The sequence below is a fragment of the Rhinolophus sinicus genome, linkage group LG14, assembly GCF_036562045.2.
Source record: "Rhinolophus sinicus isolate RSC01 linkage group LG14, ASM3656204v1, whole genome shotgun sequence".
Taxonomy (NCBI): Eukaryota; Metazoa; Chordata; class Mammalia; order Chiroptera; family Rhinolophidae; genus Rhinolophus; species Rhinolophus sinicus.
In genome coordinates, this window is record NC_133763.1 from 55,469,184 (window position 1) to 55,481,757 (window position 12,574).

Consider the following 12,574-nt stretch of genomic DNA (forward strand, 5'->3'; position numbering starts at 1 on the left):
GAAGGACAATGACTTGCCTTGGAGCTGATGGGCCCTGGAAAAACACAACTGTTCCCCAATATTCCCCAATATAAAAAAATTAGATAAAAAATACAGTTGAGCATCATTTCATACACATGAGTCTTTGTAATTCTTTTTGTGTATATGTGAATTACCCACATTATAACCCTTGTCCATTTTCCTATTGGATTGTGATCTTTTTCTTATTTACAATAAGAACTTTTAAAATAATAAATTAACTCTTCATCACATATATTGCATATATTACCCCCTCTTATTTTACTTTTCAATTGCTCTGTCTGGCAGACTCTTTATCATATTGCCTTTTAAGGCCTACCAGGATTCTCAGGTTTGAAAATTGATTTGCATTAGTGATATGTAGTCTGTCCTGGTAAAAAACGGTACTACGATTTATTCTCACCTTATCTACCTCTACCCCTTCCAAAAGATACAGACTACTTAAAATTGCGCAACTTGAATTTTTTTTTTTAAAAACAACCTCTTCTTTTTTAAGATACATTAAGGGTTTAATTTTCATGGGTTATCCAATGCAGTGCCAATAATGAAAGCCTTGATAATCTGACATTCAAGACACCAGCCATGGTAGGGAGTTTGAAAGGAGAAGTAAGTGAATTAGGATATATTTGCTTCCTCTTTAAATTAAATTTTGTTTACATAATTTTTTTGAAAGACCCCTTTTTAAAAAATAAAACCACATGAGTTTTCCCTTCAAGACAGACTATTAACTTTTAATTAATAAAATATTCGCATTGGCTGGATTGATTAGCTTAAGGATAAGTTTTAAATATATTCCTTTTAAAAGATATTTTCAAGCTTCAGACACTCAAAAAGAAAAAGGTAATTTCTTGTGATAACGAAATTTGTTTTTTTTCTTTTCTGTTAAGGTAATGTCAATGCTTGAAGTACTAAATAAATTACATGTCATAAAAATGATTAGTATGATATTTAATGGTGTTTCAAAACTATCAACTGATTAAACCAAAGTTTGTTCAGATTTTTAAAAGGGTTTATTTTATTCAAAAACTATGAAAATGCAGTTTGTGATGAGGCAGGTGAGAGAATATTTCTGTTTTCTTCTGTGGAATTTATTTCGGTAAAGTACTATCTGATGCTTACCCGCCCCCCGCCCGCAACCTGCATTCATTGCAAAGTATTATTTATTATTCTCTCCCACAATAGACTTAATTTCTTGTTACCTGAAACTTTTCAATCCAAATGTATGTTCAGTGTTCAATTTAATCTTGAAAATACTGACACGTTGTCGCCACTTTGATGACTCTATATTGGGGAGAAATGGTAAAACGTGTCTGTGTTTTAATTATGTGATTGAGCAAAGTGGAAATGCCGGCCGTTTGTGATAACAGTAAACTAAGCTTGCTTGTTTGGGCATGAATAAAATAAATTTCGGCTTAAAAATGAGAAAACACCTAAGGTCGCGTAGACGCGGAGCGCCCGCCCGACCAAGGACACCACTGAGCCGCGGTCCTCCGGAATTCCTAGCGCGGCGTCCGTAGCGCAGAGCGCGTGCGCTGGGTGGGCGCCGACCGCTGCCGAGTCCAGACGGTGCGGGGGGCGTTGGGTTCCTCCTCCGGGGCCCAGCGGTGCGCGGTGACTGTGCTGCGCGCTGGGGAGGACCTGCGGCCCAGGGCTGAGGAGCAGCTCGTCTCCTACGGGCGCTGAGAATCCTTCCGCGACGGAGCGGCCGCTCTGACGGGGTGGCCGGGACTGGAAGTGTCGCTCCTGGGCCTACGAGACGGTGGAGCTGTGGATCCCATTAACTGGGCACCACCTTCTGCTGCATGCTTTGCATTCATTGAGCGCAATTTTAATACGTATTAAAGGTAAGCCTTAGAAGGTAATATTTGAGCAGAAACTTGAAGGAGGTGAGAAGACCTATGTGGCTTTTGGGTGCACGAGTTTTCTAGGCAGAAGGAACAGCAAGTGAAAAGGCCCGAAAGCGGGAGCTCATGGGACAAACTCGAGGACGCGCAGGGAGACCAGAGTGGTTGGAGCACAGTGAACAAGGTGAAGTTGGGCCAGATTGATACCGCAGAGATTGGAGGTTTGGGGACATTGTATTGTGTTAGGGATTTGGCCGTTTCTTGGTGTGAAAGTTTTTGGAGAATTTTGAGCAGAGGAAAAGCAGCTGATTGATGTTTCAAAGCATCTGTAGCTGGGACTCACGATGAGAATAGACTGTAGAGGGGCAGGAATGTGATCAGGGAAGCTTCAAAGTTAGGAGACTATGGCCTGTAACTCAGGTAGGAGATGAGGATATCTAGTATTATGAGAGAAGTGGTTAGTCGTGGTCAGATGGATGATCTACTTTGAAGGTAGAGCCAACAGGATTGGCTATTGGATCAGATGTGGGTTGTGAGAGTAAGAGAGAAGACAAAGACAAATACAAGGTGTTCAGCCTGTGGCTGGAAGAGATAATGGAGGAAAAATCTGAGGTTCAGCTTTGGGACCTAGAGTAAATTATTTAACTCTCAATGTCTCAGTTTCCATCTCTGTACAATGAAGTTAGTAATAGTATCTTCTTGGTAGGGTTGCATTAGTGCATTGAAGCACATAGAACAGTTGTGCTGGCTTGTTTTATTCAGCAGAGACATGAAGAGTAAATGAACATTAATTAGAAGAAAATTGGAAGTCTGAAAATGTTCTGGGCAGAAGGAGTTAAGATGTGGAAGGACCCAGGAGCAGGAAAGAGTACTGCAAGTTAGAGGGGCTGAAAGTTCATTAGATCATAAGAAAATTTCAAACCATGTTAAATGTTTTGAATTTGATCCTAAGGGTAACGATGAGCCATTAAATTCAATATGCACAGCAAAGACATAATCATATTTCCTCTTTATAAAGATTACTGCTGCAGTGTGAAAAATAGATTGGTGAGTAACAGTCGCAACAGTCTGGATAGGAGAAGGTGGTGGCAAAGAGGACCAAGAGAAGTGGATGGTTTGAGAGGTACATAGGTGGACTCAGTAGAATTTGATCAATCTGATACACGAGATATGAAAAGAGGCTGGACGGGTCATGTTTTCAAGTTATATTTATGATATTCTGTGTTTGATATGTTTCATCACATCACAGAAATGAGCCACCGCTAATTCTACACCATATGACCCAATTGCTCAGGGCTCTCCACAGAAGCAGAACCAGTAGGCAGTATATAGATACGCATAAATAGAGATTCATCATAAGGAATTGGCTCACACAGTTCTGGAGGCTGGCAAGACCCAAGAGCTGCAGAGTGGGCAGCAAGCTGGACGCCCAAGAGAGCTGATGCTTTAGTTCCAATCTGAGTCCAAATACCTGAGAACCAGGAGGTTTGACGGTGTATTTACAGTCGGAAGGCCAGCAGGTTTAAGACCCAGGAAGAGCCGATGTTTCAAATCGAGTTCAAAGGCAGAAAGAAAGCTGATGTCTCAGCTTTCTCTCTTACTTGGGGGAGAGTCAGACTTTTTGTTCTATTCAGACCTTCAATTGATTGGATGAGACCCGCCCACACTGGGGAAGCCAATCTGCTGTATTCAGTCTACTGATGTAAGTGTTAACTTCATCCAAAAATACCCTCAGACACACCCAGAATAATGTAGCAAATATCTGGGCACCCCGTTGCCGGTCAAGTGTTGTCAGATAAAATTAACCACCCCAATACCAAATTTTTATTTCTAGCTAATAATACCACTTTCTCGCACCTCCTCACTTCCATTAAGAATAGTAGTAGGGCTGGCCCTGTGGCTCAGGCAGTTGGGGCTCCATGCTTCTAACTCCGAAGGCTGCGGGTTCGATTCCCACATGGGCCAATGGGCTCTCAACCACAAGGTTGCCTATTCAACTTGTCGAATCCCGTTAGGGATGGTGGGCTCCACCCCCTGCAACTAGCAACGACAACTGGACCTGGAGCTGAGCTGTGCCCTCCACAACTAAGACTGAAAGGACAATAACTTGAAGCTGAACGGCACCCTCTACAATTAAGATTGAAAGGACGACAACTTGACTTGGAGAAAAGTCCTGGAAAACACACTGTTCCCCAATAAAGTCCTGTTCCCCTTCCCTAATAAAATCTTAAAAAAAAAAAAAGAAAAGAATAATAGTATTTGGCTTTTTAAATTTTAAGTCCATTTTTGACAAAGAAAAGTACACAACAGCTGGGAGTGTCATTATGTACATACCCAGGAATATCTAACAACAAGCTGTATTTGGAACTGAGCCAGGCGCAGCCACTAACTGAGTGAGACCCCATCCTGATGCATATTGATTCAAAGGCAAGTATCAGCTGTCGAAAGATGCTATTCCACTGATCTTGAGAGTGACTCAGAATCAAGAGTGTTGAGTCCCCACATACCAAAGGGCCTCTCCAAAAGATGCTGGTGGAATTATCTGAGTTCATTTTTGACAGGTGGGGTTTGAGAGGCTTCTGTGAGGTATCTAGGTACCAGATGGGCAGAGGGGAATATGGATGTGGCACCCTTGAGGTGTCTGGACAGTAAAGAAATCATCGACATAAAGATAGTAATTAAGTTACAAACATACCTGGCCTCTACATTACCCCTTCCTAGCTTCTACCCTGTTTCTCGCCTTCCATTCAGTGTTTTATTTTTTGAAAAGGAAATTTTTCTCATTCATTTCTGTTCTCCCTATCTCACTAACAAAATTGCCTTCACAGAAGTCACATTGACTGTGTTTTTTAAATTAAGTGCATACACATGACAGGTCTTAGATTAATCCACCTTCCTATAGCACTGCTTCTTTCTAATTCCAATTATAAATCATTGAATTCGTACTCCTTACAGTTATTACCTCATGTATCTTAAAACATCTCTTTGAATTAGGTGTTACCTGCACTTTACAAATGAGTAGACTAGGCTCCGAAAGGATAAGTAACTTGTCCCTGGGCATGCTGCTTGTACGCGACAGGGGTGGATGGGAACCCAGGCTTGTCTGAGGTGCAGGCCCTTCCCACCTCTCCATGTTTTCAGGAGTCGCTCTCCTCCGCCTTCTGGATACCACGGGCATTGTCCTGCGACCTCTCCAGTGGTTCCTTCTCACTTCTTTTCCTACGTGAAGGCGTCTCCTGCCTCCACCCCACATAACCAGCTACCAGACTGCCCTGCATGTGCCAGGCTGTCCGACAGCTCCGACTTCTCGCTGTCTGCAAAACTCTTGCCCTGTTTTCTAGCCTGCCTCACTTTTGTTTGTCTTTTAAGACTCAGAAGGACTCGCCTCCAGGAACCCTTTCCTGACCTGCTTGTGGGAGTAGGTGTTTCAGCACGATGCCATGCTCGCACCCTGGGGTGCCATCACCATGGCACTCATATGCTGGGCTGTCAGTGCTCATTCACCCGGACTTGAAAGCTGAGCAGTGGAGGCCGGGGGGCTTTTCTGACCTGTGCCTTGTACACAGCAGTCAGATGAGATGACGGTAAACGCCAAGCGTCGTTAGTTAATGCAGACAGTGGCCTCAGTGAACATAGCAGACTTACTTGTTCTGTGTCTTTCCCTCCACGCTATGACAATTTTCAAACCTCCAGAACAGTTGAAAGAAGAGTCCAGTTAATACTCTTTCCCCTTGTGTAGTAGCAGTTAACTAACTTCCTGCTGTGTACGCTCTTTCTCTTTCCACCACCCCCCAACACACATTTTTTTCCTCCGGAAACATTTGAAAATAAGTTTTAGCGGCATCTCCTGAGAATAAGGACATTCTCTTATGTGACCACAAGATTCTGTAAAGTGCCAGGTACTGAATGTTTTCAGCTTTACAGGTGACAATCTCCATGGAAACCGCTCAGTCCTGCCAGGGTGCGCAAAGCAGGTGTCACGAGACCTGTGGCAGGGGTGTGGCTGTCTTCCAGCGGAGTCCTACACACAGAACAGGCTCGGGACCCTGGTCGGCTGGGTCACAGTTTGCCTGCTTATCTTCATGTTTACATTTCTGAATTCTGCAAGATAAATTTGTATCTTTTTTTTTTTAACTGGAGCCAATTTTATGCATTGCTTTAATCTAGAACAGTACCTTCCCCACACCTTTTGATTTTAGTGAAATTGACTGTTTTGAAGAGTGCATGCCTGTTCTGGATTGATTTGAAAGTTTCCTCCTTGTTAGATTTATGTTTAACACTTTTTTTTTTTTTAATTGGGGAACAGTGTGTACTTCCAGGACTTTTTTCCAAGTCAAGTTGTTGTCCTTTTCAATCTTAGTTGTGGAGGGTGCCGTTCAGCTCCAAGTTGTTGTTCTTTCAGTCTTAGTTGTGGAGGGCACAGCTCAGCTCCAGGTCCAGTTGCCGTTGCTAGTTGCAGGGGGCACAGCCCACCATCCCTTGTGGGACTCGAGGAATTGAACTGGCAACCTTGTGGTTGAGAGCCCACTGGCCCATGTGGGAATCGAACCTGCAGTCTTCAGAGTTAGGAGCATGGAGCTCTAACCGCCTGAGCCACTGGGCCGGCCCCTATGTTAAAAACTTTTACTAAGGATGCTACATAGATGTGAAAGCACAGGGTCAGTTATCCTGCTGCTGGAGCTGCTGGGTTTGGTCACTGGGTTAAGTTTGTGATGTCTCCCTTTTCCTGTTGTAATTGATAAGCAGTAAGTGGGGGATGCATGAGACTGAGACTGTCCTGCCCCCACCGCTGTGACCAGCAGTTCTGCCCACTGGTGGCCCCTGATTGAATCAGTTATTTCGTCAGGGGTTGCAACATGAGGATTTCTCGGATCTATTGTTTGTGTTGTTGGCTGGTGGGCTCACATGGAACAGTTTTCTCATTTTCTCTGTGTGTTCCTTTCTTCGGAATTGTAGAGAGGGAAAAACAGACTCTTTTTGGGACATGTACACCCCCAATGAAGGGGTATTGCTGTTGTCACTGTTGCCACTGCTGCTATGACTGCATCTGTGATTCTTGCTCTTCCATGTCCAGGAGTGCCCCTGAGGGATGGCCACAGGGCTGTGGACGGTGCCCTCCCTGGCCCCTCTGAATCTGAAGAAGGAGGGGCTTCGGGTAGTGAAGGAGGATCACCGCTCTGCTTGGGGACAGGGAGTCCAGCAAGGAAGCAGCACGGGCCTTGCACAGGAGCCGTGGCGCGAGCAGTTCAGGCAGCTGCGCTATGATGAGGCCGGGAGTCCCCGAGAGGCCCTGGGCCGGCTGCGCCAGCTCTGCCGCCTGTGGCTTCGGCCTGAGACGCACAGCAAGGAGCAGATGCTGGAGCTGCTGGTGCTGGAGCAGTTCCTGAGCATCCTGCCCGGGGAGCTGCAGGCCCGCGTGTGCGCGCAGTATCCAGAGAGCGGGGACGCGGCGGTGGCCGCTCTGGAGAACATGGAGGCAGACACTGGGGACACAGGACAGCAGGTGGGAATGTGCTCTTTGCAGGAAAGCGCGCAGTGAGCGATGGCATGAGCCACAGTGGGACGCGAGTGGTTGAGCTCTGCTCCAGCCTCTTCCTTATGTGGGTTTTACCTTCCCTCTGCTGCGGGGAGACTGCCCGTCCCTGCTCCTTTGTCCCTCTGGGCTTTCTCTTTGCTCTCTTTTTCTAATGCTGAAGTTTTTCTCGCCAGCAGTTCTCTCCTAAACCCACATGTACCTAATTGTCCCCAGGACCTGGACCAGTCTAAGAAGCAGGATGCACGTGGGCAGGACGCAGGCCCCCTGAGAGCCACGCCCATGCAGCAGGGCCCACGTGCGAGTGAGGCTCCAGCACCAGCAGAGGGCAAGGGTAAGGACACGGGTGCGCCTTCCTGTATGCAGCCGCCCTGTGCACGCCTGGCACTTTGCTCCCAGTCAGGTTTAGTGAGGTGTATTTATACGCTGTAAATTCCGTCTTTGTAAGTGTATAGGTCAGTGAGTTTTCACAGACATGAAATAACTACAGTCGTCTACTCACCAACACAATCAAGATAGAAGAGATTTCTATCACCCCAAACATTTTCCCTTGGGACCCATCCTTGTTTCTTTGTTGCACAGGCAAAACCAAAGCCTTCTCCTGTGTGGCTCTTCACCCCATTGTGCAGGGTGAAGAAAAAGCGTGCTAGTCCCTCACCCAAGGTGGAGAATTGTAGCACATGCTTCACTGTTCATTTTGTCTTCTGTCTTCAAGTTACTGTACCTGGCTGCTGTCCTTTCTCTCCACGAGCCACCTGGATTGTTGTTTTCTTTGACACTGAAATATCTTTCTAATCTCTGTCCTTCTCATTCTTCTTTCCCTCTTTCCAGTCCGATACAAGCTCTGCTCCCTTTTTTTGTTAGTTTTTTTTAGTGTCTGTCATCTTAGCGCCTCTGTTGAAGTAATGTCCTATTCATTTTCCATCATTAAAAAACAGACTCATTAGTGTTGCTCCCTCCTTAAAACCCTTCATTAGACTGAGTAATATTACATTTTCAGCTTTTTTTTTCTGTTTGAAACATTCTATTATAAAAAGTAAACAATAAAATTAAGAAAAAAATAGCACTTTCAGTGACTCTCGATAGCCATTAACAGAGGCCTCCCAGGTCATATTCTGACATCTGCTTACCTTGCAGCCTCGTGTTCACTAACATACGGCTGCTTCTTCTGGTTTGCTTGTGACCTTTAGCAGTAACAGTTCCACATCCTGGGTAAAACACCATTCCCAGAGCAATTGTGACAGTCAGTCACCCTTTGTGCCACCTGCTCACACGTCCCCCTCACGCCCATCTCCATCCTGTCTCCCATTTGCCCCTGGAACTTCTCTCTCTGAGCATCCCTGCCTCGTTTCTCCCGTCTGGAATTTTTCTTCCTCATTCTCCCTGACTGACTGCTACGGACCTTTGAGGACCCAGCTTAGATGCCACCTTCTCGACCTTCCCTAACAGTCCCCCAGTACTACTAGGTCAGGCTCCCCACCTGTGTTCCTCACCACGTTGTATTACAGCGGCTGTTTAACTTCTCTGTCTCCTGCCAGACAAAAGGGCAGGGCTTTTGTTTTGTTTCCGGAGTCTGTTAACAGCCCCTGACCTGGAGTCAATCCTCATAAATGTCTGCTTGTCGAATGGCTAATTTTGATCCTAAAGCCTTTCTTTACCAACGACCTACTTCCCCATTCAATTTTGGAGTCGGGCTCGAAAGTCCCCTTCTTCTGGAAGGCTGAAGGTTTCATTTACCTTTCTACAGTTACACAGCTTGTCATTGATAAAACTGGCACCACATCTACATTTCTTTATGTTCAGTTAAAGTGCCTTTCTTATTGGCCCCAGGGTCCTCAATAGACCTAGCATTTTAATTTTCCTGGTGGCAAACTGTTTTCAAGAACATATACCCATTCCCTTTAACACAGTTTGCTAGATTCCGTGTGCGTGTCACATGATAAAATTCAAACCGTGTAAAATAAGTCACCTCCCACCACAATCCCCCACACTTCCAAAGGAGGCCACTGCTAACAGTTTCTCATGTATCACCCTCTACGTGTTCTAATCAAACACAAGCACCCACATTTCTAGTTTGTACACATGGCTCGATGTAAAATTTGTCCTCCTAATTGCAGATGTCTTTCCCCAAGCACCCACAGCCAAGTAATTGGTGGCATATATTTAATGTTTCAGGTGAGGCAGCAAGGACTGAGATTGGGAGGCTGGTTGTAGAGACAGGCTGCTGTGGAGTGGAATCGTCTGTGAAAATACCTGAGTCCACGGAGGCTCGTTGTGAAGACTCTGACTTGGAAAGGCAGCAGGCCAAGTCCACAGCCAAGGTGACCACTGACTGTAAATGCTCAGCACGTGGGGACGGAGTCATCCAGCACTCAGATCCAACTAAACATGACGGTGCGCACACGGGAGGAAAGCTCTGTGACTCTGAAGTGTGTCAGAGCGCCTGTCGTACTGGACGTCAGAAAATGCACTCTAGAGAGAAAGGCCACCAGTGTCATGAGTGTGGGAAAGCCTTTCAGAGAAGTTCACACCTTGTCAGACATGAGAAGACCCATCGTGGTGAGAAGCCCTATCAGTGCAAGGAGTGCGCCAAAGTGTTCAGCCAGAACGCAGGCCTGTTGGAGCATCTCAGAATCCACACTGGGGAGAGGCCTTTTCTGTGCATCCACTGTGGGAAGAGCTTCAGGCGCAGCTCCCACCTTAACCGACACCAGCGGATTCACAGTCAGGAGGAGCCCCGGCAGTGTGAGGAGTGCGGGAAAACCTTCAGTCAGGCCCTGCTCCTCACCCACCATCAGAGGACCCACAGCCGCTCCCGAAGCCACCAGTGCGCCGAGTGTGGGAAAGCCTTCAATTTGACCTCAGACCTTATTCGACACCACAGGATCCACACTGGAGAGAAACCCTTCAGGTGTCACGTGTGCCAGAAAGCCTTCCGCCTAAACTCGCACCTTGCCCAGCACGTGCGGATCCACAATGAAGAAAAGCCCTATGAGTGCAGCGAGTGTGGAGAAGCCTTCAGGCAGAGGTCAGGCCTTTTCCAGCATCAGCGATACCGCCACAAAGATAAAGCGCTTGCTGAGATGTCCTCTCCCTGTGGGACATCACAGTCCAGTAACCAGCACACAGCACTGCAGGAAAAGCCATGCTAGCCAGGTCTGGCATTAGAGGATTCTTGGCCAGTGTGGAGGCTATCTGCCTGCCTCTCCAGTTGGTTTTCCTTGGAGTCAGCTTGATGCCACAATAATTTGACCCTAGATGGTACTATGGGCTCCGAGTTCAACAGCAGTCTTTACTGCAGGATCTGAGAGCTTTTAACATGGCCAAGGCATGATGATGTACCTCCGAGTAGTAGAGGCTCATGACTGAGGGAGGGCTTTACAGTCAGCAGTGAATTAAGGGCCCACAGATTTACAGGCTTTAGCCGAACAAGAGCAGATGGATATTTTTGCTGCTGCTGCAACAGACACCTATCCATTAAAACTAACAATGTTTGGAAATGTACCACACTGAAAGGTATCTTAGAGTGCAGGTTAATGGTGACCATTTCCCCCACCCCAACCAGCAGAAGCCTTTGGGAAAGCAGAGATAATCTAATCTTACCATTTCCCACCCTGATCCCTGCCACAATACCTCATCGATTCAAGTTAGCAATACAGGTTTTATTCACACTAGAGAAAAGACTTCATAAGTCGTTACAATCAACCCAAGAAGCTGCTGTCCTATTTGACAACTCCAGTGCCAGTATGCTGACTGCTATATAGGTACTATTCAGTAAATGTCTGGAAGAAGGATTTGGACTTTTTTTCTTTAATACTGGTGATGCAATTTTAAAATGTTGCTTATTCTGCAGTTCTTTGAAAATCAAACAATAAAGTCAACTTGGAGGAGACAATCTTTGTATTATGAATACCAAATGTCATCGTAGTGATGAAAAATACGAGGCCTAGGGGAATCTGCTTCCAAGCCTGTCACCTGGGTGGTGAACATCCCTTGCTGATTGGTGATAGCTGCTTAGCATTCTGCTGTCTGGAAAAGGCTTCTCAGTCAGCCATAGGAGTGGGGACATAGTGAACCGTCGTGGATTGCTAAGGGTTTGGTTCAGCTGCATGTGGTTTAAAAACAAAAAGCAGGAGTGACTTCATAAAAGTTTGTTTTTCTCTTAAATAGAAAAGGCCGCAGACAAGCAGTCCAGAACTGGTAAGATGGTTCAGTGCCATCACTAGGGGCCCTGGCCTCTGCTCCTGCCATCCTAGTGCCCACCGTCCATCTTTAAGCTCTTCACATGATCCTCGAGGGCTGCGAAAGCTCCAGCCATCACATGCCAAATGTGGATAAAAGGAAGCTCCTCCTAATCCAGTCAGCTCCCTTTTAGCAGCTTTCCCACAAATCACGTCAGCACTATGTCACAGGCCACATCGTAGGGAAGGGAGGCTGGAAAGTGTGTCTGACTCGGGGTTGCAGAGTGCCTAGCTGAAACTTAGGCTTCTGTCACTAAGAGTAAGAGAGAATGAATGCCGGAGTAGCCACCAGTTTTTGATCCACTTCCTATTCCTACACGCGCACACACACACACACACACACACACACACACACATACACACTCCGATCTGACAGTGCACACTGACCAGAAGCCACAGTTAGTACCATTTTCTGTAGGAGAAGCAGCTGTAACTTTAAGAAATTAAAGAATTTCATGGAATGTCAGTCATATTCCACTGCTTAGGATGCCATAAAGCTATGTGTCTTTTCTTCTGCCTTTATGACAAGTACAATTAAGTTGATATCAGGAATTTTCCCCAAAATGTTTTGAGGGCTGTGCTGAGGTCGGTATCTAAACATTTAGTTCTGTGTCATAGTTTAAACCTATCTGTTTCTGTCTGGTTTAAGAAGGAAAGAACATAGAATATCTTTATTCTCATTAAAAATGTGTGAAGAAATTTGTGTGTGTATGTGTGTGTGTGTGTGTGTGTGTCTATGTGTCTATGTATTGAACAAAAGGCAGATGTTATAACAGATCTCAATAAAGGTTTTGCTTGCAGTGTAAGACATCTTAGACACTCTGAAAGTTAAAACAATTCAGAGGGCAGGCATGCAGTGAGGATGAACTGTGTTGTAGCAATACGTTCTGGTCAGGCATTTCTGTTTGGGTAGCACCCTGAAACACCCAAGCACAACG

The 12,574-nt window shown here is 45.8% G+C and overlaps 1 protein-coding gene across 2 annotated transcripts; it reads left to right on the forward strand.

Annotated features, from left to right (window-relative positions):
• Window positions 1–1,537: 1,537 nt before the first annotated feature.
• Window positions 1,538–12,335, forward strand: ZSCAN26 (zinc finger and SCAN domain containing 26). Of its 2 annotated transcripts, none has more exons than XM_019714119.2 (4): window positions 1,538–1,862; window positions 6,937–7,365; window positions 7,612–7,729; window positions 9,571–12,335. In XM_019714119.2, exons 2-4 carry the CDS (start codon window positions 6,952–6,954, stop codon window positions 10,545–10,547), a joined length of 1,509 nt encoding a protein of 502 aa, XP_019569678.2. In that variant the 5' UTR covers window positions 1,538–1,862; window positions 6,937–6,951; the 3' UTR covers window positions 10,548–12,335. The 2 variants fall into 2 exon arrangements, with proteins under 2 accessions (XP_019569678.2, XP_074175259.1); XM_074319158.1 differs by having other exon boundaries at window positions 7,612–7,723.
• Window positions 12,336–12,574: the final 239 nt, after the last annotated feature.